This window comes from Tripterygium wilfordii, chromosome 19, assembly GCF_013401445.1.
Source record: "Tripterygium wilfordii isolate XIE 37 chromosome 19, ASM1340144v1, whole genome shotgun sequence".
Classification (NCBI taxonomy): Eukaryota; Viridiplantae; Streptophyta; class Magnoliopsida; order Celastrales; family Celastraceae; genus Tripterygium; species Tripterygium wilfordii.
Window position 1 is genome coordinate 2,636,586 of NC_052250.1, and position 23,915 is coordinate 2,660,500.

At 37.6% G+C, this 23,915-nt stretch overlaps 5 protein-coding genes across 5 annotated transcripts; 4 read left to right on the top strand and 1 right to left on the bottom strand.

The window, feature by feature from the left end:
• Positions 1-1,300: 1,300 nt before the first annotated feature.
• On the top strand, positions 1,301-2,314 carry LOC119986094 (homeobox-leucine zipper protein ATHB-52-like). The gene has a single exon (XM_038830645.1). It carries the CDS (start codon positions 1,328-1,330, stop codon positions 1,907-1,909), a length of 582 nt encoding a protein of 193 aa, XP_038686573.1. The 5' UTR covers positions 1,301-1,327; the 3' UTR covers positions 1,910-2,314.
• Positions 2,315-6,284: 3,970 nt separating this feature from the next.
• LOC119985075 (rab3 GTPase-activating protein non-catalytic subunit) lies at positions 6,285-12,281 on the top strand. Its single transcript, XM_038829244.1, has 8 exons — positions 6,285-6,666; positions 7,954-8,088; positions 8,248-8,439; positions 8,720-8,781; positions 8,924-9,081; positions 10,684-10,832; positions 10,943-11,086; positions 12,001-12,281. Exons 1-8 carry the CDS (start codon positions 6,328-6,330, stop codon positions 12,178-12,180), a joined length of 1,359 nt encoding a protein of 452 aa, XP_038685172.1. The 5' UTR covers positions 6,285-6,327; the 3' UTR covers positions 12,181-12,281.
• A 1,179-nt stretch (positions 12,282-13,460) lies between these two features.
• Positions 13,461-15,641, top strand: LOC119984967 (peptide-N4-(N-acetyl-beta-glucosaminyl)asparagine amidase A). Its single transcript, XM_038829100.1, has one exon. It carries the CDS (start codon positions 13,508-13,510, stop codon positions 15,326-15,328), a length of 1,821 nt encoding a protein of 606 aa, XP_038685028.1. The 5' UTR covers positions 13,461-13,507; the 3' UTR covers positions 15,329-15,641.
• Positions 15,642-17,531: 1,890 nt separating this feature from the next.
• Positions 17,532-19,813, top strand: LOC119985457 (peptide-N4-(N-acetyl-beta-glucosaminyl)asparagine amidase A-like). The gene is made up of 4 exons (XM_038829759.1): positions 17,532-19,291; positions 19,405-19,466; positions 19,570-19,620; positions 19,743-19,813. Exons 1-4 carry the CDS (start codon positions 17,532-17,534, stop codon positions 19,811-19,813), a joined length of 1,944 nt encoding a protein of 647 aa, XP_038685687.1.
• A 365-nt stretch (positions 19,814-20,178) lies between these two features.
• On the bottom strand, positions 20,179-22,080 carry LOC119985373 (cytochrome P450 71A1-like). Its single transcript, XM_038829660.1, has 2 exons — positions 21,046-22,080; positions 20,179-20,983 (listed from the first exon to the last, which is right to left on the bottom strand). Exons 1-2 carry the CDS (start codon positions 21,961-21,963, stop codon positions 20,375-20,377), a joined length of 1,527 nt encoding a protein of 508 aa, XP_038685588.1. The 5' UTR covers positions 21,964-22,080; the 3' UTR covers positions 20,179-20,374.
• Between the last annotated feature and the right edge of the window lie 1,835 nt (positions 22,081-23,915).

Below are 23,915 nucleotides of genomic sequence, written 5' to 3' on the forward strand. Positions count from 1 at the left end.
TTTAATCTCTAAAATTATTGAGGATTTGTAGAGCCCGAAACTGATCATTAGGGTCACATTCGAGAAAGTTATTAAACTGGTCATCTTTGATCATCCTTCGAAAAGAACAAAAGACTTGGAAAAAAGAAGACTAAAGTGGGGGAGTGCTAATTCTTCATTCTAACTTTATATAGTAATTAGGACCTTTTCTTCTTTCTAGATATTGTGACTTGTTTGAATTTCAAACAACAAAACAAAATTAAATTAATTAATTAGAATGATTGGTTGGAGCATTAATTTAATGTTGATTAATACTAATTTAATATGTTTCCGTGGAAATTCATGCATAAATTTGGTCCCACTATGGCGTATCATCAAAGATATTCATAAGGATTAATGGGGCTTATTCTGATGTCTCGCAACCTACACACAGGGAACATGATTAGATTGCATATTTATAAGTCTTGGTCTAAATTAAAGATAAACCAAAATCCAAATCATATGATATGATATGATCTGTTTCCACAGTAACAATAATATCAATCAAATTGATATCACAAGTCGTGTTAGAGCCAAAATATCTTGTATATATTACGTACATATATACTCTCTCTTTTTTTTAACGACAACGACATCACTGGGCTTGTTTACTTTAGACAGTCAAGTAGGACATAATTACATAAACTTAGGCCTAACGGGCTGAGTGTATAATTTATCGATAAATAAGTTTGAGTGAGGTCCAACGGGAAACCGAACGAGAATATATCCCATTGGGGGTCAAATCAAAGCAATCCTACAGGCATACGTCTTTAGCCAAATCCGATAACCAACTAAGTTATCCCAGTGTGGTTGGTATATATATATACATATTGTGTGTGTGTGTATATATATATACATCTAAAATTAATTTGCTTTTGCTAGCTAGTACGAAAATTCGTTGCACTTATACACATTCATATGTACATATAGATATATAGAATGAAATTTCATACATATTAGTAGATTAAATGTACATATCTCAATTTTGGTTATATGATTGCAACTACTCTCCCACTCATAAAATATATAACAAATATTCCCACTTAATTATTTTGGATAATAATAAATAATGTTAATTATATTAGTTAGAGTAGGACCACTTTCACGTGAATACCTTGTGTATGAATAAATAAAAAATAGCCGCCTCTCCTTTCTCTCTCTCTCTCTCTCTCACTTATATTTGATTTTATTAATTTATTTTTAGGGTTTGAACTTTGAAGCCAAATTAAGACCCTATATATATATATATACATATGCCAACATAAGAAGTTATACAAAAAAACTCATTCCAACTCTCCTTCCATCAGACATGGATTTCTTCCTCACTCAAAACCAAAGCAAAACCCAAAAGCACCACAACTACACACCCAATTACACCAAAAACATGGCCAAAAAGAGGCTAACAAGAGATCAAGTGAGGCTCCTTGAGAGAAGTTTCACAACAAACAAGAAACTAGAGCCAGAACTCAAGCTCCAACTATCAACCCAACTTGGTGTCCCACCAAGACAAGTAGCAATTTGGTACCAAAACAAGAGAGCTAGATGGAAGACACAAAGCTTGGAGATTGACTACAACACACTCCAAGTCAAGCTTCAACATGCATTGCTTGAGAAAAGTAAGTTAGAGAGACAAGTCATGGAGCTTCAAGGAGAGCTAAGAAGAGCTCAAGAGATGATGCATCAATTTGGCTTTACTTACCAAAAAGTAGATCATCCTCAAGCACCTCCTCCTCCTCCTCCTCCTCATGACGTTTCTTGTAATAATTCTAGTGATGAGGGAGGTGGGTCTAGCTTGAATAATGATCAAGATGTTAATGGTGGGGAAGTTTTGCAAATGGAGGACCTCTATGCTTTCTTGATTGGTGGAGGTGGTGGGTCAATATGGACCTAATTAAATTAAGTGTAATGTTTTGTGACCCAAAAAGAAAATGGCTTTCATGACTAAATTGCTTATTGTGAAAAATAATAGCTTATATACTTTGCAAAACTATTTATTTTGTCTCTCATTTTATTCACCGTTCATTTTTTTTTCAGAGAAAAGGAATGCAAAATAAATGAGAGGCAAATTGAATAATTTTTGCATTTATTGGGATTAAATATAGAAAATGTAGGTGGGTTTGACTTTTTATTAATTGATGGTGCATGTCTCAAATATAATAATGTAATTTTTTTTAGGGGAATGGTGACACTTAAAATTTTCTTTGTAGCTATTAATTAGTTGGCGATGTGTTTAGTTGCATGATTAGGAGTAAAGTCTAACTTGTTTTTGTACAATATTGCTTGATAATAATGTATTTGTCTCCTAGCTACCACTTGTTCCCCATCTACAACTTTGTAGCTAAAGTAAGTGGGACTTGTCTATTTCAATTGTCACTTAAACTAATTGACTAATCAACTAAGAGAGTTTGTATGCATTTTTCTTTAACCCAGGAATCACCAGTCCAACATACTCTTTGTACAACTGAGAAGGCATAAATCTCGGGCCGCAAAAACATCTCGCACCAAACTAGGAGATTTAATACATATATTAGTGGTATTTTTGTTAAGTTATGGAATCTTGTGCTCTGTATAAGGAGTTGCCTACCAATAAATCACAAACACTTTTTTTTTAAAAACAAACTTTTTTTTATTAGAGGGGGAGGGGATGGGGAGGTTTAAACTCGAGACCTCTATGAGATACCAAACACATGAGTGTCATCTGAGCTACTCGTGATTCTCACATTTTTTTTTTAAAAAAACCTTAAATTCAAATGTAAAGACAACTTATTTCATTTTTAAAAATTTGTCCTCTTTTTATATCTACAAACTAAATTAGGGTTGGAATTTATTGATTCTATCACCAAAGTTGGGAGTACTAAAGTGAACCAATTGAAAGTTGAAGAGTTAAATTGAAAAGGCAGTAACATGGACTGAAGAGAGATAACAAAGGAGGATTCCTTCAGTTTGCGAGTGCGATTTGATCCCCAATCATTGATCATACCATTGGAGAAAGCATGCATGGCAGCCCAATTAGGTGTTAAGAAAGCTACAAATCGCCATTCTCGATCGATCGGACTCCCCTCATCATGATTATTGGGCTTGAGAAGTTTTGATTATTGGGCTGTTAACAAAGTCCAAGGTCATCTAATGTTATCTGAGTCTGTTCTTCTACAGACAGGTAGGTAGAGTAACTAAATTTTCTTCTATTTCATATAAGATTTCTTCTGTATCAGAGATTTCTTCTCCAAAACAAACTTCTTTAAGCGTTTTAACAATTTTCCTAACACTTTTTCCTTTATTAAGACATTCTGGTGCATAATGACATTCTTCGTTATGCTTAAGAAAACCTTGCACACCTTGGCACAATAGTGGAAGGTAGTGAATCTACAATGAAATACACAACTTTACGTTTGCGATTAATTGCTTCGATTAACGACCACTACCTGAGCATGTAAATGATGACTCTGAATACATAAAAATTATGTGGCATATATGCTTCACTTATGTAACTTTGAAGCATTAAGCTGGCCTTTCGATTTTCGAAGTATACACAACTCATGATCTGAGTCCTTACAAACAGATTTTGGCAGGCTTTTTTGCTGCGCTCCCCTCTCGCACAACATCTCTAGGATAATGACAACATGATTCTATACACTTGTTGAAAGATCACGCAAGCTAACATCACCTAGCTAGAACCATATTTTCCCAATTCCCAAACAAGAACAATACTACGAAGTGGTATAGTTTGTGGTGGCCTGGTGGGAGCATTAGTGGATTTGGTGTTCTTAACTTAGAAGTTCTTGCATGCATGTTTTCAACAAACTTGTAAATTAATGTAGCCACTCATTAAACCTGGTGTTACCAATTTTTCACTCCACATTTCATGGTTCTTCTTCAGTACTAATGCACCCACTTCAGTGACTTCACTATCTTTGTCCATCACATACTTGATTGCTTTACACACACTTTCTTTGGTAAATCGTCCATCATGTTCTCTCTCAACCTGCTCCACAGGTACCTTCAACTCTCCTGCCATTAACCTAGTGTTCATTAGAGTCCCACATTGACCAAAACCCACAATGGTTCACAAAACACCTAACTGATTTGTGAGCCAAAATCAATATATGGCTGTTGAACCCATCCCCCCCAAACCATGCTCCTCTCCCTTTCACCCTCAGGTAACGCCTCTTCAATTGTTGAAAGTTGAAACCTCCCACTGGAGGCTTCAATGCTATCAAAAATGGCCAACCTGTTAATTCAAACCCGTCAATTTTAAAATAGGTTCTGTTTAAGAATGTATTGGCTTCCAAATGCACAAAAAAGAACTGAACTATGTTCAAACTTCAAACCCAGATAACTACCCCTCCCACTTCTCCTCCAGCTTTGCCTCAACCGGTTCAGCAAGACCGGTCTGGTTAAAAAACTGGTTTACCATATTGATTCCCAATGTAATCACTTCTTTTCATGGCAGTAGTAATTCTATCATAACTTCTGATATTTTCTCCAAATGGGAGCAATATGAATGTCAAAGAATTCCACTCCTTGTCGTGGAGAATGATGTTGCTTGAAGGGTATGAAATTGGCAGCTCTGCCAATTCAGCCCCGCTCATTAGCCTCTGCATGACAACATTGCAAGCAGGTACTAATGCAATTGCAATTGATGCAGCGAAACAGTGAACGAGACATTATAATTGATTGTTTTGGTCCTAATTTATTGGTTACTTATGGGATCCAATGAGCACTATCATATAACACAAAAGCAGGAGGTGTATTATTGACAATTTCTTCGAAAATGGAGAGCAAACCATTCAAAGAAAGTGGATTTCAGAGGCAGTCTCTGTGCCTACTGCCTACGGGGAGACCATCCACATATGGGATACTTAGGGGGTGGAAACGGGAAAGTGATGAGATTTTGGTGGCGATTGAAGTGTTGGAGCTGTTGTATTGCTTTGTTGGATAGTAAGAAAGTTGTTCTGTGGCCTCTTTCAGCTAGTTTGTTGGAGAGGTGAAGGAATGGAATCGTATGTCCTACAGCTAACCATGGGAACATGACTGTGTGGAAACTGGGTTTAACCATGGTTGTTAACATTGTTCTTATCTGGGTTTATGTTGTGATGCTGAGATTGTGTTTATTTATAATCATGTCTTTCATGGTGAAGGTAGATGGTGTATAAGACATTGTTGTCCATAATTAACAACAATATATTCTCCTATCCCAAAGACCAGGTGTATTTGAAAACTTCTCAACTGCTTTGTCAACCGCTTGTTTTCCAACTCCCCTATTGACAACTGGAAGGTCAGATGAAGTGGTTGCCGGAGAGAAAAGCCTCCATTGTGAGACAGAAGATCTCCAACGAAGAGATGGATCAACTCTCAACCAAGGGCCATACTGTTCAACCAAAGAAACCTTGTGTAGGCGACGATCAATGGGTGACGGACAACCTGAAATATCATGAACAATTCGGCCGCATTGAAAACACATACGAGTGAGATTTTTCATAGTTGAAAGAACCGTAATGTCTTTGTCACCAACATGAATTTGCTCGCCTCGCAACAAAGGAGACATGAGCAAAACCCAAACCCTGATCCGCAGAAATGACCCCCAGCCAGACCCATCAACCATACTATCTACCTGATCTACCCGGCCTATAGAACCTCCAATCAAAGTAACAAACTTGGAATTCATTGCGAATAAAGGCAACTAGGCAAGTTATGGATTTTCACCCAAAACAACTCCTCAGTACATTTAATCTCTAGTATAGGAACCGTGCAATCAAAATCTCTCACTACAAAGAGACATCGATCAAATAACCATGGACGGCCTAATAACACCCTCTCTTTATCTTGCTTTCACGCAAAAGTAATACCAAAAGACATTGTCGCCGATATCCAAGGGGTAACAATGCCTCCTTGGAAATGGAAGGGTCCATGAATAGATGGCCTATGAGACTGAATTCCATTTTTTATTGGAGTACTTGCAAATGGCTATCATCACAAATGAGAACCGATTCTTCTTGATTTGTTAACGTTAAACTCTTCCAATGGGATACGAGATCGATCCTCCATCACTAAAACAAAATACTAGACTCCCCTGTTGCATCTCACAGCAGGAAGAAACTTCTTCTTTCTCCTCTAGTTTACGTTGGAAGAGAAACCAGGGAGAGAACTCCTCTAGTTAACGTTGGAAGAGAACCAGAGAGAAAACTGGGTTTATAAGGGTGTATTGGTAATTTTATCTTTTCCCCATCTAAACGGTGCGTTGAACCGCGAACATAAAACGCTCGTCACAGTTTCCTCTTCGTTGAAGTTTGTTCTCTCTTTCCAATTAGCATGTCGAAGCGGGTCCACACGAGCGAGCTTGGATGCATCGCGAGCGAGGAGCTGAGCGAATTCGGTGCTGGTAAGGAGGGTTGGCTCGTTGACAACCCTAACGTCCTATGCGCACTCGATACCCGTTCCCTCGCACTCGCTAACAAATCTCTAATTCTAGTCGCTGGCTGGGACGACGGTCCCTGGCTCAAGATTCGGCCCGAATTGTCCCCGATTGAGGCTGAGCATTTGACGGCGATCGAATGGTTGGTGTTTGATGAGATTAGAGTTGTTGCGGTTGGGACATCTTGTGGGTATTTCTTACTTTACTCTCTTACCGGCGATTTGATTCATGGACAGGTATCTCTGATTTAGTCTTTTCGTTTTAGTTTCTGAATTGTGTATTATTATTACCTGTTCAAAATTAGAATTGGTGTATTGAGTTGCATATGCAATTATGGTTTTTTTTTTTTTTATGGCTTTGTGGAGTTGAATCCATTATTTTGTGGTGTGAAATATGCAGTAAATAAGAAAATGTGAAGAGTTTTAGATATGCTGAGAATTGTGAGTAAAGATCATAATTTGAAATTCTATTTATGAATGTACCATAATTCTATTTACTAATGATTATGGGTTGCTACATTCTTTTATTCTTCTTTATTAGTCCTAAAGGCACTGAAGTTTGGGTAACAAACGTGTTTTTTTGTTAACGGTACATGACTAGGAAATCTAGTACTCGGCTTTTAAGTGTGACTAGCATCTTTTACACATTTTTATGAAAAAATTGATTTGTCCACAGCCCACACTATCTGTAGAGTTGGGAAGACCGCGAATGATCCAAAAAGGAATGAATAGAAAAACAGCATGTCATATCAATAAAGAATTCCAGGAATTTTTTTCTTGTTGGCTTGGTCAAAACTTTTTCTTGAATTCTTGGCGCAGAACAAAATGCATTCAAAGTTTGGTCAAGTAACAAAAATAAATTTCATATCTGGAAGTTATAAAAGGAATTATTGGTTTTTTTCCTCAAAAGTAGGGAGCATTGTTTTTTGCTATAGCCTACTGGTTGGACGAGAAGTAGAATTGGAGATGAAATTTGAAGTTCCAATTTTATTTCAGTCATTCTTATATGGTTTCTGTGAAAATGGAGTAAGAATAGGGTCTTTTGCACTTTGTTTTACTGGTTTGATACCGAGGAGTATGAAAAGTATAAATATAATGCTCATAGGGGTGTTTTTTTTTGTTCTGCTCTTGCTGTAATAAATGATGTAAATGTGGAGAAACAAACATGTGCTGAAATGATTGGTAATTTGTTATCTTACATGTTAGAATGGTGTAAATAGAAGTTTATGTCTTTTATGTTGTTTTATGTTAAAATAAGGTCTTTGAGGATGCTAGAAGACCATATGAAGTTTGCTTTTTGGAAAGGACACCATTCCTTATGACAAGATGCATCGTTTTTTTTATCAACAGAGCTTCACATGCTGTATATAGCTCAATAATTGTTGATTTCTTTATCTGAAATTTCCTGTCGAACTGCGGTTTATTTGGTATGATAATTGTTTGGGTCTAGGCCTTTTCTAAATTGAGTTGGTCAGATCTAAATTGTCACTTTTGGAAATCATTGAATAAGATTTGTGGTTGCAGCTGATACATCCTGGACAGATTCTAAAGATAAGAGTCCGTGGAACTAACAGGGATTTGACTCAAGAATCCTCCTCGGAGGAAGTTTGCATTGTATTTGCTGGTGTAATTGCTCGTTTGGATGGTTCTGACATTAAGGTATATGGTATACGGTGCTTAAGGCTGCTATACTGCAAAATTGTCATCTTTTGCAACACTTTTTGCAATTTCTGTGACATACATCACATTCTGACACAGTGACACTGGATCCCCGGACAATTAACACTTGCCCTAATACACTCCCTTTCTTGAATGTAGAGTCTGTTGCAGCAATGGTTTCAAGAAATCCATTCTCATTTTTGGGATCACAAAACGAGAAGTAGGGAATCAGAGGATCGTGGAAATTCATATGATAGATTACCTTATCAATTATGGAATGTCAGCAAATATGGGCCATGTGTTGACGCTGCAATAACTGGCATTACGCCTCCTCCTTTGATGGAAATTCAGGTAGAATTGGCTTTTTCAAACCTTTATTTTGTTGCTTGGTAACTGGCGGATTATCTTTTTTAGGGTTGCTGGCGATGGTCAAGTCTATTTGATACTATTGTTCATTTCTTTACAAAGAAGTTTATCTTGGCAATCTACAAAATAATTTCCTGAGTCACATTGTCTGGCTAGAATAACTTTGTTCATCTTTCTTCGGTATTTGATTGTTTGTTCGGTGAATGATGGAAACTCTCTGAAGTTATTCTGGTATTTGAATTCAGCTGCTTTTATTGTTGGGCAGTCAAGTCAACGTTATTACTGTGCAGTCACAATTGGAGAGGATGCTGTTATCTCGGCATACAGGTTAGTCTGGTGAGACCTTGCAATATGATTGTTTGCTTATCTTATCATGCCATATAAGTTTTTCTCTTGTTCTTGCTCAATATTATACTGTCTTATTCCTTTTTGTTAGTTTATTGATTAAGTGCTCATTTTATTTTAAAAGACTTTCGGAGGATAGAAGCAGGTCTCTAGTGGGAGCCATTCTATCAAAGGTTGTGCCTGCTACTTTTTCGACAATAGCATCATTTTCTAAAATGATTTGGAGGAGTGAACAACCACCAAGAAAAAAATCGGAAGCAAAGTTGCAGCCATTTGCTAAAGGTGAAGTTGACTGATTCTTGTCTTTTATGAATGTCATTTTGGGTACACGATACCTTGTTTGTGTATCATTAGGTTGAATGTTGTTCTACAATATAAACCTTGTCAGTTTCAAAACAATAAGAGCCTTATCAAAGCCATTCCACAAATGCAATTTCTTTGAATTACAGCAGTTGTGATCTTGATGAAAATTTCTGGTTATGTATAAAAATTCTTACTTTTTAGAATTGTTCTAATAAAACCTTTGCATTAAAGATTACATGCATAGGGTCAAAACTCGAGAAGGACGATCCAGTGCACAACTGCACAAGGCTTCTGTATGCACATAGCTTTATTCCTCATTGTTTAGAAGTTATTTTCGTGTTTTCAATCTGAGATGTTTGGAGTGTATATATGCATAAAAAAATATTTGTGCTAAGTTGTATTCGTTTGTCTCCGTACATCTATAGACAACACACATGCACACCATGTTACGTGTGCAGATTTAAAGGGACATGGTCTACTTAAAGCAGATAGAAGGGAGAATTATGCTTTCATTTTTTGGGAAATGTTCATGTTTCTTCCAATTCTGATTTGAGAAAATCAAAATCCTTACTGTGTTTGCATGATTTATCACCATTTATATTCTGTGCTAAAATAATAAAAAATCTAACCAGAAAACACAAATTTTTGATGTGGAAAATCCCTTCAACAGAAAGGGGAAACTGGGAATCACTAACCTGACAAAGCATTTAAACAGTTACAAGCCTCAACCAACTTAGCCCATGTATCCACTACTCTGAAACTGAAGGTGTCTTATTCATATCATGGAATCACATTTCTCTAATACTTGATTGCCTACCCTCTTTGATGTGTCCAGCCTAAACTGTTTCATCAAAATCTTTGGACCAATCACCAAAAATAATTTAGGATTTGAAGATCAAGACTCAAAACTCAAAAAGTAATTTTCTCTCAGTGGAGTCTTTTGGCCTTCTAGTAAGTTAGCATAATCATCCAGAAAAAAAGGAATGGGATTTGATTTAGAAAACGTATGTCCATTCGAGCAGCCTTTGATCATCCAATTAATTAAAATTTGTGGCTCCTGTCAAACCGGTTGTAAATTTGTATCAAAACGATTTTTTTGCAGGATGTTTTTAAAAGGGATTTTCTATTGTTACTTGGAAGTTGATGTGGCTATATACCTTTGAACACCTATATAAAAAAAAAACTACGAGGAATTCCGTTTCAAATGTTTGGTGCATCCCATTGAATTTGAATCTTGTTCAGCTTCTTTTGTGCTCTTATAGTTTTATTTGTCTTCTGTACCCTTTCTCTCTGCACTATTGGGGTCCTCATTTTTTACTTTCTTGTTAATTTACATAGTTGATTATCCTTCAAAGCTAAAAAATAAAGCATTTCATGGTGAATTAAACACTCTCGAAGTGGTAAGCAGATATATGGAACTTGAAGAGGTCTTGAGAAAATGTTTTAAGGCAATTTACTGACGTTTTAACTGTGATCTAAATCATCAATAAACTGTCAATGAAGACTTATTTTGGATACTGCTTTCAAATGCCTTCATAGTCCTTTTGGCTGACATGGTGGCGGCTCTGTGATCCGTGGCAGCTTCCCCTTTGACATGCTTGAAAGATAATCCAAGAAAGGCCGAGAAGCTCACCTTAGCCCCCAGTGGTACTTTGGCTGCAATAACCGATTCGTTAGGTCGTATATTGCTCTTAGACACACGGGCACTTGTCGTTGTGCGGCTATGGAAGGTTCCCTTTCTCTACATTCATGGGTTCTAAATGCGATTTTGGTCATTCTTTGCGAATGGGTTTCCTTTTGTTGTTGTTCTTTTTAACAGTTATTACATCCTCTTTTTCAGGGATATCGAGATGCCTGCTGTCTATTCATGGAGATGCTAGTTGGTCGAGGTTCTGCTGCTTCAACTTCCAATTATTATGAACCACTGAAGAGCGATTATTGCCTATGCTTGGCTATTCATGCACCTAGAAAAGGGATTATAGAGGTATATATACCTTTTATTCCTAAGCACAGATTCCCCTTTTTTGTTTTCTTAAAAAAAAAATTTTGTCTCTAGAAAGTAGACATACATCTGCTGTATTTATGTGACACGCTGTTGTCCTCTAACATCTATGCCTAAATGTGTGCGGTTAGAGCCTTGTCATTTCAGGTATATGGTTACCCTTTTGCAACTTAAGTGCTATATGCTCAAACTACAAAAAAGCCTCACCATATACTGGATGAGACTACTACCCCAGCAGTCCATCCATGCCGGCGCAAAAAATAACATCATAGTGTATAATGAACTTTTAGGATCTTAAATTAATGAACCCTTATGTCTGAAACTGTAGCATAGTGAATGACATGATTAGTCTTTGATAAGACCCAATGTTCCACCAAAAAATTAAGCCATTCTAGAATGCGGATATTTACCTGAGAATTCTTTTGTGAGAGTTTTGGAGAAGTATGTCTCAAAATCCTGAGGATCCTAAGAGCACCACAAGGATCACTTAACGATAGCTAAACTAATCTCATGTTAAATAGGCCATTCAAATGCACTTTATTTTTATAATCCCATTTGAATTTTTGTAAGTTGGCCAACTATGTGGTTCTTGAAGATGAATGAAAAGCATTGCTATGAAACGGGAGTCGTATTGGTACATTTATTTTCAAGGCCATATTTTCTGTTTCATACGTGATTGCATGAGGAAACATTTGATTGATATCTCATTTTCTGCTTTGGAGCTACTTCTATTGGGAATAACTACCATATCTTTCGGGTTTTCAACAATCATATTGATATGATCTCAAGAAAGGAGTGTTTGAACCTGCTTGACACACGCTATATATTTTGAGCTTAATACGCTTCTAATAGCATAGTGCTAAACATGTGCATACTATTTTGGTAACGTCTTGCAGGTCTGGCAGATGAGAACTGGACCTCGTCTTTTAACGATTCAGTGTGCCAAAGGTAGCAAAATATTGCAACCCACATATAGTTTTGGATCATCAATGGCCTCTCCGTATGTACCTTTGGAGGTTTTCTTGTTGAATGGAGATTCTGGTCAATTATCCATCCTAAACCGATTCCTGAATTGAGATTTGTATAAAGAAACATATTCTTTATGTACGCATTTACATTTTTTGTTCCAGATCTCATTAAGAAAATAATATAGTTTCTTATAGATTATAATCCTTCAGTATCAGGAGTTACTCTTCTTTTGTGAATGGAGGTATATAATGCATCATATCAGCATTCATTCCAATGCAGAAAATGTTAGAAGACCAAAACCCGATACATTTTATTTGTGCTTTCCAGTTTCCACTTCTGGGATTCTCCGCAGAAATATTTGAAGCAATGAATCCCCTGTATAAAGGAATGAAGCAACAGGTTCATCGTCTGCCAGCTAGAGGCTGCATTCTATCATTGTAACGATTTCCCAGTTCGTTCGTCTTACCGAATGATGTAATTCGAGTTGCTTATACTCCTGCCGTAGCACAATGTATCATCATTGAATCTGTATGTTTGTTTTCTACTTCCAACCCCATTGAGTACCAAATTGTTCTTGAAAGCCATAGTAGCTTTCGCATTCTGCAAGTTATCCAGGGAGCTTATCGCATAATTGTGCATGTACTTCTTCTCATTGAAGCCCAATATCAGTTCTTTAAGGCCCATTCTCACATTGTTCGACCCATTGCCATTGTGTTTCCTCTTTCTTTTCTATATTTTTTTTCCTTGTTCTCTCTTTTGGGTAAAATTCTGGACGACCCTTTGGTTTGTTCAACTTCCTTAACTAATTCTCTGTGTTTTTAAATATGATTCATCCTATCACTCTCAAATTCTAGAGTTCTTCTCCAAATTTGGCTCCAAATTAGCGGGTTATTGTAAAAAACCCACAAAATTTGCCATCTTAGGTGTCTAACCATTAATTAAAGGGTTAATTATACTTTGAACAATGCCGGTTAAGAATCCTACTTATGTAACATTCAATAAATAAATTTTGGTTTCTAAATGTCAAAGTGGCATTTAAAAAGTGATATATCATTAAAAAAATTTTAGAAACCTTCCTCTCTCATCTCTTTCAAATTTTTCAAAATTTGGTCGAGTGAGTATTCTTTCTCATTTTCACATAATGAGTTATGAAAAACAAAATCTTTAGATGCTAAAATTATAACAACCTTTTTTCGGTTCTTTAAATATAAATAATCCTTGGATAAACTAAACTAAATCACTTGGACTAAAGTCACCTAGACTTGCGCTACATTTTACCCCTCTTTTTCTTTCGTCTTCTCTCCTAGTTGCGCTGTCTATATTTTTACCAACTCATCACCTTGAAAGTTAACCAAGAATGTGGACTAAAAATATCTTTGATGGAGACTCTTTTGTCCCGAAACAAAGTAGCCAGCACTCCAACAACCACCAGTCATGGCTTCTTTTCACTTGCCTCATCTTCTTCTGTTCCTCTGCATCTGCCCATTCACCTCCAATGCCAATCTCCAGAAGATCAACAGCATCCTCAAATCTAGCCTGATTCAAGAGCCCACCACAGCCAGTCACACACATTTCAATGACACCCCTCCAACTACTTTCTTTGAAGTGACCAAACCCATTAGAGTTCCCAAGACCCAACCTTGCGAACATCTGGTTCTGCAACATGACTTTGGCTACACTTATGGGAAACCCCCAGTTCTTGCGCATTATACCCCTCCCTCTAATTGCCCATCTCAACATTTCTCCAAAATTGTGCTTGAATGGAATGCTACTTGCAAAGGCAGGCAATTTGATCGGATTTTTGGGGTTTGGCTTGGTGGGGTTGAGCTTCTCAGGAGTTGCACAGCCGAGCCTATAGCGACCGGGATTGTGTGGAGTGTGAAGAAGGACATTACGAGGTATTCTTCATTGCTTGTTAAGGATGAGATTCAAACTCTAGCCGTTTATCTTGGTAATCTTGTTGATAGTACTTATACTGGAATATACCATGTGAATATAACTGTTTACTTCTATCCTTCCGAAGAGAAATCGAATAGTTATCCTTTGTATAATGTGGGTAATTCTGAAATTGGGGATGGTTATGATTCTAAGGCTGATTTGATCATACCCATTTCGCGGAATCTGCCTCTGAATGATGGATTGTGGTTTGAAATTAAGAATGAGAATGATTCAAAGATGAAAGAATTCAAGATTCCGCGAAATGTATATAGGGCTGTGTTGGAGGTTTATGTTTCTTTTCATCAAAATGACGAATTTTGGTATGGAAATCTTCCTAATGAATACATTGATGCCAATCATCTGGATGGTACTCCTGGAAATGGACCTTTCAGGGAGGTGGTGGTGAATTTAGATGGTGAGGTGGTTGGTGCCATTTGGCCTTTTACTGTCGTTTATACTGGAGGAGTCAATCCTCTCTTATGGAGACCCATAAGTGGTATCGGTTCATTTGATCTCCCTTCCTACGATATCGAGATTACACCATTTTTAGGGACAATGCTCGATGATAAGACACATGAAATCAGTTTTAGTGTTACAAATGCTCTGAATGTCTGGTACATAGATGCAAATTTACACCTTTGGTTGGACCATAAGAGCATGAAAACTGAAGGGAAGACTTTGAGCCATAAAAGCATGCCCCCTGTTGTCTCTTTGGAGTCCGATTTTCACGGTTTAGATGGAACATTCTTGACAAATGTGAGCAGGTTCATCTGTTCGAGTGGGTGGGTCAAGTCTTCCTATGGAAACGTAACTACCCATTTCAGTCAGAACTTTGATTATGTTAACTCAATGGTGATGGGCAATGATGGGAATTTGCAGATTATAGATCAGGTGATTCATTTTAATGATTGGGTCTACTCGAAGATGCCGTATTCAAATGCTCACTCAATGAAATCGTTTAAGAAATTTCATCTGTACTTAAACACCAACTACTTGGATCAAGGAAATGATACTTCATTGTCTGTATCAAACATCACATTGGGTTTCAATGAGAAAAAGCATGCGGGTGGTGCTCCTACATCTGGAATTAGTTCTCTCACGAACTTGCAGAATGGCCAGGGAGTTATGGTTGTGAAGAACAATTTGGTAATCAGTGGAATTGGAAGGACACAACAAGCATACAAATTTGATGATGATGATTTCTGCTACTCTAGAATTGTAAGCAGCTCAAACTACACCGTTCTTTACGATAAAGTGGGTACCATGTGCAATAAAAGAATGCAGTCTCGTTTGAATTTTGGACTTAGCAGATTGTAGCCTTTCCCACTCAAAATGGCTTTTTGTGGCATCTAAGTTACTCAGTAAATGAGGAGTACAATCATTTGATTCTGCCATCCTTCAATCGATTCATCAAGTGTTGTCCCTGTTTTAGATATTGCTGAGAAGTTCCAACCATGGATGCTACTAATAAAATTGTGAGTGTTCCATAGTTTCAGTTTATCATGGATGGCAATGAATGTGTCAATATTGTTCTTCGTCTCTTTTAATTTTTTGTCTTCTCCTTTTGAATATTTTAATTGGAATGGATTACTTTGATATTCCAAAAGATCTAATTATGGTTTTTCGCTCATGTCTTGAATTTTATATTCTTTTTTTTTTCATTTTTTTTCCATAAAACTCATATTGTAAACATATGCCTAGGAGAAAACTCAGATAGTGCATCAATTAAATAGTTAAAAATTCTAATATTTTGACTATATCCATTGGAACTGTTAGCGACTTAGCATCGAGGTTGGTGAGCAAAGTTTTATAGCTAAGCAGTAACTGTCATTCCTTGTCATATTAGTTGGTGACTGGAAGCATCAGCTAATTAAATTTCCCAAACATCTCTCCGACTCTCCCCTTTTCTAGTAGTGAGCCAACATAATCGTTACTTTTTGCCGTAATGTTGTCTCTTTTTAAGTGGTTATAATTGAAGCTTATACTGAATTATTGAAGCTTATACTGAATTATAAGCAGCATATCTGAAGAAGAGTTTTGAGGAGGCCTACAGGGACTACTTTTACTGCCTGTGATGCTAATTCCGCAGAAATTCTTTATGAGATAGTACTTTTTTGCATAGCTTGATCGTGCTGTTGGCTGTAGATTAATGCTATGATTGTCTCATCACTAGTTTTCAATCCAAGTTTGTGATCCTTGCTTTTATTTTATCATAATTATCCTTCCTGTTAATGGTATTATTTGAACATATTTGGGTTTTGAAACTCTTTTGGATCCCATTTATGTGATCGTAAATGAAGAACAAAGCATGAATCCTGGTGCAAAAGCCCCAATCCTGAAAGTTAACCAGGACTAACCATTTGGTTCATAATTGTATGAGGTGAACATGAGATGAGGAGGAGGTGAGTGCGAGATGAGTATGGTGGCAAGCATGGTCATGTTTGGTATAAAATAAAGAATGAGCATGAGTGTGAGAATATTAATACTACAATTACCATATTACCTTTTTTTCGTTTTAGAAAATAAAAGATATTTTATAACAAGTGTAAAAGAGTCTTTTACACATCAAAATTCATTCTCCCTTGTGGAGAATAGACGGTGGAATGAGTTTGAGATTCCACCATCCAAAACTCAACCAAACAAAGAGAATACACTAATCTCACCCTCATCTCAACCTCATTCCCCCCTCAAAACACCAACCAAATACCCGTAAGAGTCTACTTTTTCTAGGAAAGACCAGGTCGTAATAGGTACCTATTTCCATGGGAAGACTCCACGCATCTACTTGAGGTGACGAGCCTCTTCACATTTGTCAATAATTTTTTTTTTCCCTTCAAAACCCTAAAATTCTGATGCTATAGAAATAACAAAATGCATGATATTGTGCTCCAAAAGCTTTCCTTCAGTTTCATTTATCTTGGAGCAAAGTTTCATTTCTCATGTTGTTGCAACTTCACACTTAAAACCAAGCTTATGTGTCTTTATGTGTAAAAGTGTTCCTAAGAGTATCCCCTGCCAGTGTCGGGTCTCCATAAGAGAGGAGACTAACCCCTCCATTATATCACAGTAAAAGAACAAATAGCAGCAACCATTAAACCATCTAAACGGATAAAAACTTCCCTCAAAGGTCCATTTCCTGGCATATCAGACGGTTGTCATTGAGATGATTCTCTTACTGTAACTCATCATTCTAAGGAAAAGAAACATAAACCTCCCAACACTGCTATATATGAATTTTGCAGAATCTTGAATTCCTTCCAACCAATATCAATGGAATTCTGAATTTGAAACGACAACACCCATCATTTGGTATCTTTAATGGGGACTACTTGTGCCAGCTTCGATCTTCATTTGAATTCTTTCTTACTTCTTGTAAGGAATAAAAACTTGCGGAACATGCAAGGCAGACTAGCTAAATGCTGAATTTCGTGAGTTCTGATAACTACGAAGCTGTCATCATTGTTTTTAACACACAGCCAGCACCAAAACAAAGTGGCCAGTACAGACCCAACAAAGAGCAATGGCTTCCTTTCATTTGCCTCTCCTTCTCCTCCTGTTCATCTACCCTTTTTCCTCCAAAGCAAACCTCCGCAAAATCAACAGCCTCCTCAAATCAAGCCTGATTTCCCAATCACCCATAAGCAGTCACACCCATCTCCACGACACCCTTCCAAAGGTTTTCTTTGAAGTGACTAAACCCATCAAGCTTCCCAAGACCAAACCATGCAAACATCTAGTTCTCCAACATGACTTTGGCTACACCTACCAGAAACCACCTGTTCTTGTTGAGTATAACCCTCCCTCTTACTGCACATCTCAACATTTCTCCAAGATTGTGCTTGAATGGATTGCTACTTGCAAGGGCAGGCAATTTGATCGAATATTTGGTGTTTGGCTTGGGGGGGTTGAGCTTCTCAGGGGTTGCACAGCTGAGCCAACGATGGCTGGAACTGTTTGGAGTGTGAAGAAGGACATTACGAGGTATTCTTCATTGCTTGTTAAGAATGAGATGCAGACTCTTGCGGTTAATCTGGGAAATGTTGTTGATAGTACTTATACTGGGGTGTATCATGTAAATATAACAATTTATTTTTATCCTGCCGAAGATAATTCAAATAGCAATCATGTGCACAATGTGGATCATTCTGAATTTACCGATGGTTCGAAGGCTGATTTGATCATACCCATTTCACGAAATCTACCACTGAACAATGGATTATGGTTTGAAATTGACAATGAAAGTAACAAGAAGTCGAAAGAATTCAAGATTCCGCAAAACGTGTATAGGGCCGTGTTGGAGGTTTATGTTTCTTTTCACGAAAAGGATGAATTTTGGTATGGCAATCTTCCCAAGGAATACAGTGATGTCAACAATCTGGCCGATATTCCTGGAAATGGACCTTTTAGGGAGGTTGTGGTTTATTTAGATGGTGAGGTGGTTGGTGCCATTTGGCCGTTTACTGTCATATATACTGGAGGAATTGATCCTCTCTTATGGAGACCCATAACTGGTATAGGATCATTTGATCTCCCTTCGTATCACATTGAGATTACACCATTTTTAGGGACAATGTTAGATGGAAAGGAACACAAAATTAGTTTTAGTGTCACAAATGCTCTGAATGTATGGTACATAGATGGGAATTTGCACCTTTGGTTGGACCATAAGAGCATGAAAACTGAAGGGGAGCTTTTGAAACATGAAAGCATGCCTCTTGCTGTTTCTTTGGAGTCTGGTTCTCAGGGTTTAGGTAAAAAATTCTCAACAAAAGCACATAGGTCCATCTCTTCGAGTGGATGGGTCAAGTCTTCCTGGGGAAACATAACTACCCATTTTAATCAGAACTTTTACTACAGTAACTCTATGTTGATGGAAAACAATGGGAATTCAGAGATTATAGATCAAGTGATTCATTTTAATGACATTGTCTATGTGAAGATGCCATCTTCACATGCTCAATCAACGAAATCTTTCAAGAAATTTCTTCTCTACTTAAACACCAACTCCTTGAATCAAGGTTATAGAACTTCTTTAGCCATAGTAAACATCACCTTGGGCTTCAAAGAGAGAAAGTATCAGGGTGCTGCTCCTGGATCTGCAATTAGCTCTCTCAAGAACTTGCAGAAAGGGCAGCAAGCTATGGTCATAAAGAACAATTTGATAACCGGTCTAACGGGAAATACAAGACAAGCGTACGAATTTAGTGATGCTGATTTCTGCTACTCTAGAATTGTAGGTAGCTCTTTCCACAACATTCTTTACGATAAATTGGGTACCATGTGTGCCATTAGATGATGGTAGCTTTTTCCAGCTCAAATGACTTTTTGGCATCTAATTTACTTGATATCAAAGGAGTAATGATTTGTTTCAATTGATTCTTGAATTGATTCAGAGGATTTCCCTGTTCAGATATTGCTGAGAAATCCCAAACGTGGATGCTACAGATAAAATTGTGTGAGTTGGCCATAGTTTTTGTTTATTGTGGATGGTATGAATTAGCGGGTATTACTTGTTTCCTTTCATCTTCTTATATTTTTCTTTTCTTTTCTTTTTGAAGATTTTAATATGAATCGATTCGTTTCCAAGAGAGCAAATTATGGTTTTGTTGGTGTGTCTTAAATAGTATAATCTTGTATTCATGTAAACTTCTGCCTGGGAGAAAACTCTGATAGTGCCTCTATTGAATGGTCAAAATTTTCAATTTTCTGACTGTATCCAGTGGAATGTTAGCATGGTGGTTTGCAAACAGAATTTTAAATAGCTATGCAGTAACTGTTCTTGCAATATTAGTTTGTAACTGAAGCATAACTAACTATATTTTCTTGAGTAAGCTAAAGCAGGCTTTTTCTTGAGTAAGATAAAGCAACCATTGGTTTGTGCTGTAATCTTTTTGTTTTATTTTACTGGTAAAGAACTAGTGAAAGTCCGTACAAATATTGAGTTTATTACCACGTATGATGCAAATTGAGCAGGCATTAGTTATGAGTATGCTTTTTATATTTGATGGTGAAGTTATGAGTTAGCTTTTGATTGCTTGGATGAATGTTTGTGATGTATCCTTCCTGTTCATGGTAGACATTTGAAAAAGCGTTTGGGGTTTGAACTTTGAAGTTCTAATCCTTTTCGACAATTGAAGCTAGCTAGCTATGGAGCTTTTTCTCAGAATTAAAGCTTTTATTTAGCAAGCAAGATTTTTATTTGATGGAAGAATGAGAGAAAGATTTATATAGTCGTTGAACTTTCACTAGAAGATTCAGTTCATTACCAACTAACTGGGGAAACAAAGGACTGGTCTTTTTATTTGTAAAACCTTACAGGAGCTTATGACAAAGCAGAGGAGCCGTTCGTTATTGGAGAGGAGATCAATGAGAATGCATTAGTGGGACAAGATTAAGGGGAATCTTCTTCCGAAGAACGAAGTTTATGACCTCACTCGTGTCCAGGTCCTCTTCTCTTGCATCGCCAGGCATCTTCCAGTCGAACCAACAAAGGAGGTTAGCCAACAGACACTCGACATTGGCAGTTCCAAATGACATGCCTGGACAGCCCCTTCTACCTCCACCAAATGGTATGAAATGGTTGCTTTGGTTAATGTAATCAACTGTGCTGTTTTCATGTCTTTCAGGGATGAACTCTTCCGGGCTCTCCCAGTGCTTGGGATCCCTTTGAATCGCCCAAATGTTAATCGTCACTCTTGCTTTGGGAGGAAGATCATAGCCACCGAGCTTACAACTTGCTGTCGTTTCTCGTGGAGGCATAGGAATTACAGGATGTAACCTCAGAGACTCTTTGATAACACATTTTAAGTAGTTCATCTGATTAATATCACTCTCCTCAATCTTTGATTTGTTTCCAATCACCCTTCTTAATTCTTCTTGTGCATTCTTCATTTTACTTGGATTCTTCATCAGCTCTGTCATCGTCCATTCCAGCACTAGAGCGACTGTATCGCTCCCAGCAAGAAACATGTCCTGCAAGTACTAAATGTTAGAGCTTTTAGGAGGAATGGTGTTTCAGTTAGAGAGAGACTAACCGCAATGGTCGCCTTAACATTGTCGCGATTGAAATCTGTAGTTTTTCTCATGTCATGATCCTTCTGAAGATCAAGTAGAATATCCACAAATTCTTTGGTCTCAGATTTTTCATTCTTTTTCTTCAGATGTTCTTCAATCACTCGATCCAGGAAATCGTTTATATCTTTCGAGGTTTTCTTCAATCTTGCTCTGAAACCGGTTAAACCATCCATCCAACCCAGAAAGGGAATCGCATCTTCAAAGCAGAAATCTCCTAAAAGATTCACTCCCTTCTTTGACAATTCTGCAATACTCTCACAACCATCTTCTCTCTCATAAACTTGACCGAAAACAGCCCTCGAAACCATGTTGCTTGCTGCAGTACGAAACATCTCACTCAGATTGATTGCAGCTCCAGAACGACACGAATCCCGAATCTTTTCAACCATGTCTGCAGCAGTATCTCCCCTTGCCAGCTCAAAACACTGCACCTTCTTTTGGTTCAGAAGATGAAGTAAGCAACTCTTCTTGACCTGTGTCCAGTAATCACCATATGAAGTGAATGCCAAGTCTGTGCAACCATAAAAGATATCATTCAAACCCTTTGTTTGGGGTCTGTTGGAGAAAACCGGACCGTCGGTTTTAATGATCTCGGAGACTATCTCTGCAGATGAAACTATGATGGTTGGAGTGGTTCCAAAGTGAAAGAGCATTACAGGGCCATACTTGTTAGAGAGGGCTCTAAGACATTGATGAGGCTGTGAGACTAGTTGGTGGAGATTTCCAATGATTGGTAACTTTGGTGGTGATGGTGGTAGCTTGAGTTTTTTGGCTCTAAAGAGAGAGAGCTTTAACAAGTAGAGGAAAGAACAGAGAAACAAAGAGACAGTGATGGCATAAAATTGATTTGATTTATGCATTAACATAACAAGATCCATCTCCTGTAAGAGTAAGAGAAGAGAAGTATCGATGTGACGCTCTTTCTTTTCTTTTCTTTTCTTTGTTTTGGGTGGCTGAAAGAAGAGAAGCTGTTATTTATAGAGAGGTAGGTACCTTTGAAGCTCATTTAAGAGAAGCTTATATGTAGTAATGTTTTGTCTGCAAATCGACAAGACTGAAACAGCTGTTCTCCAATGAAACATACTTTTTTTTTTCCTGCATTGTTTATCAGATTATTATAGATTTTTATTGTCATAGTGGTTGGTGGTCATTGGAAGCATTAAAAATATAAAACTTTTGTTTGAATCATGAAACAATAAAATAGAAGGAAAAAAAAAAGATATGTCGGATAATCAATGGAGCAAGTTATACAGTTTTAGAATAGAAGTTTGTTGTACTATTTGCATGAGTTTAACATGTTCAGGTATACTATTGGAATGTGTTTTGTTATCCATGCATTCCACTAATTGTAATAAATAAATAAATAAATAGGTCATCCACTATTGGGAGGGGATTAGGTGGAGCTAATTCCCATTCTAACACTTGCTTTGACAATATAATTTATAAGGGGATTTACCAATAGGTCCCTTAAAATAACTTCTTATTCCAATAAGGACAAGTTGCAATTTAGGATTCCAATAAATTCTTAAAATAAATTTGGATGAGAATGCCCATTCCAATAAATTCTTATGAGCGTGACTTCTTCCTTTTTTTCATAGGATTTGGGGGAGGTCCAGTGTTAATCTGATAGCCGTCAGATTAATCTGATAACTTCAAAATAATTTTTTTAATATTTTTTGGCGAGATAAAATTTATTTCACCTTTTCTTTTCTCTCCATTCGAAAGCCAGCAATAAGGAGCGCATCCTGGTAGTGAGTTTGCGTCTCCACTCCGGCATAGGGTGTCCTTCTCTTAGATTGATGACCTTGTACTTGTCGATGGTCATGTCCTTGCTCTTTATGTCCTCCAAAATGCACTTTGTTTGCCCTGATTTCATATCGAACCGCATAGATTGTGCAGTATTGACATTAACCCTAGAATTAAAATCACAACAAGACTGAAATCACACATAAAGGACTCATTGGCGCCCCTATGCTCGTGGAAGTAGTGGCCCAACCGCATACTTCAGAGTTGTGTATGAATCACAAGATTGGCTAAGTTCTCAACCAAGAAGGGGCTTTTGCCTTGCTATATGGATGGGAGGAAGAAGACAAAGTATGATGGAGATGCAAAGAAAGGAATGGAGAGAGAAGATGGTATCAGAGTTGTGTAGTTGTAGTCTAGAGATGTTGAAATTATAATAAAATCACAACTTGTCTGGTTACGTACCTAAAATAGAAATGAAAATATAAATTTGATTCAAGATGAGATCGACATGTGAGATGTCATGAAGCTCTGCTCTTCATTCACAAAAATAGTTAGTGCTCCTAATTCAAATATGAGTAGGGGTCACCAAATGGCTTTAAGGCCCAGCTTGAGCTCAAGGGCAAATGCCTAGCCCAAGCCCGAAAAGACATCGGTCATGAGTAGCCCCGAAAATACTTATGGGTGAGCCAAGCGAGCCCAAGGCTAGACCGGAGCCCAAACAATGATCCAGGGTAGAAGCCTGACCAAAGACTGACTCGGGCCCAAAGCCCAAACAATAACCCCGGATCGAAGCTCAACCCACGATTGACCAGGGCTCGAAGCCCAAACAATGACCCAAACTTGAAGCTCAGCCCAACACAGGCTCAGCCCAAAGCATGTCCCAAGCCCTACCCGGACACGAAACCTGTCTCATAAGCATGATTTATCTTGGCTCATACTGGGCTTGGGCTACCATTTTTTGTCCCAAGCTTGGCCCGAAGCCTAAATGGTCAATCCGGGCTTGAGCCCTAAATTTTCCAGCCCAGTCCGATGTCGAGGCCTAAATATGAGCTCTAGAACGAGAAAAATGAGAAAAAAAGGTCGA

What these genes read in the sequence shown, in the direction of transcription:
- LOC119986094 (XM_038830645.1), top strand. Translation starts at nt 1,328, where the DNA reads ATGGATTTCTTCCTCACTCAAAACCAAAGCAAAACCCAAAAGCACCAC.
- LOC119985075 (XM_038829244.1), top strand. Translation starts at nt 6,328, where the DNA reads ATGTCGAAGCGGGTCCACACGAGCGAGCTTGGATGCATCGCGAGCGAG. An exon ending in GCGATTTGATTCATGGACAG is followed by an intron (nt 6,667 to 7,953) that starts GTATCTCTGATT and finishes TTGTGGTTGCAG; the next exon opens with CTGATACATCCTGGACAGAT. An exon ending in GCTGTTATCTCGGCATACAG is followed by an intron (nt 8,782 to 8,923) that starts GTTAGTCTGGTG and finishes TTATTTTAAAAG; the next exon opens with ACTTTCGGAGGATAGAAGCA.
- LOC119984967 (XM_038829100.1), top strand. Translation starts at nt 13,508, where the DNA reads ATGGCTTCTTTTCACTTGCCTCATCTTCTTCTGTTCCTCTGCATCTGC.
- LOC119985457 (XM_038829759.1), top strand. Translation starts at nt 17,532, where the DNA reads ATGGCTTCCTTTCATTTGCCTCTCCTTCTCCTCCTGTTCATCTACCCT. An exon ending in TACGATAAATTGGGTACCAT is followed by an intron (nt 19,292 to 19,404) that starts GTGTGCCATTAG and finishes GAATTGATTCAG; the next exon opens with AGGATTTCCCTGTTCAGATA. An exon ending in GATGCTACAGATAAAATTGT is followed by an intron (nt 19,467 to 19,569) that starts GTGAGTTGGCCA and finishes TTCTTTTTGAAG; the next exon opens with ATTTTAATATGAATCGATTC.
- LOC119985373 (XM_038829660.1), bottom strand. Translation starts at nt 21,963, where the DNA reads ATGGATCTTGTTATGTTAATGCATAAATCAAATCAATTTTATGCCATC. An exon ending in ATGTTAAGGCGACCATTGCG is followed by an intron (nt 20,984 to 21,045) that starts GTTAGTCTCTCT and finishes TAGTACTTGCAG; the next exon opens with GACATGTTTCTTGCTGGGAG.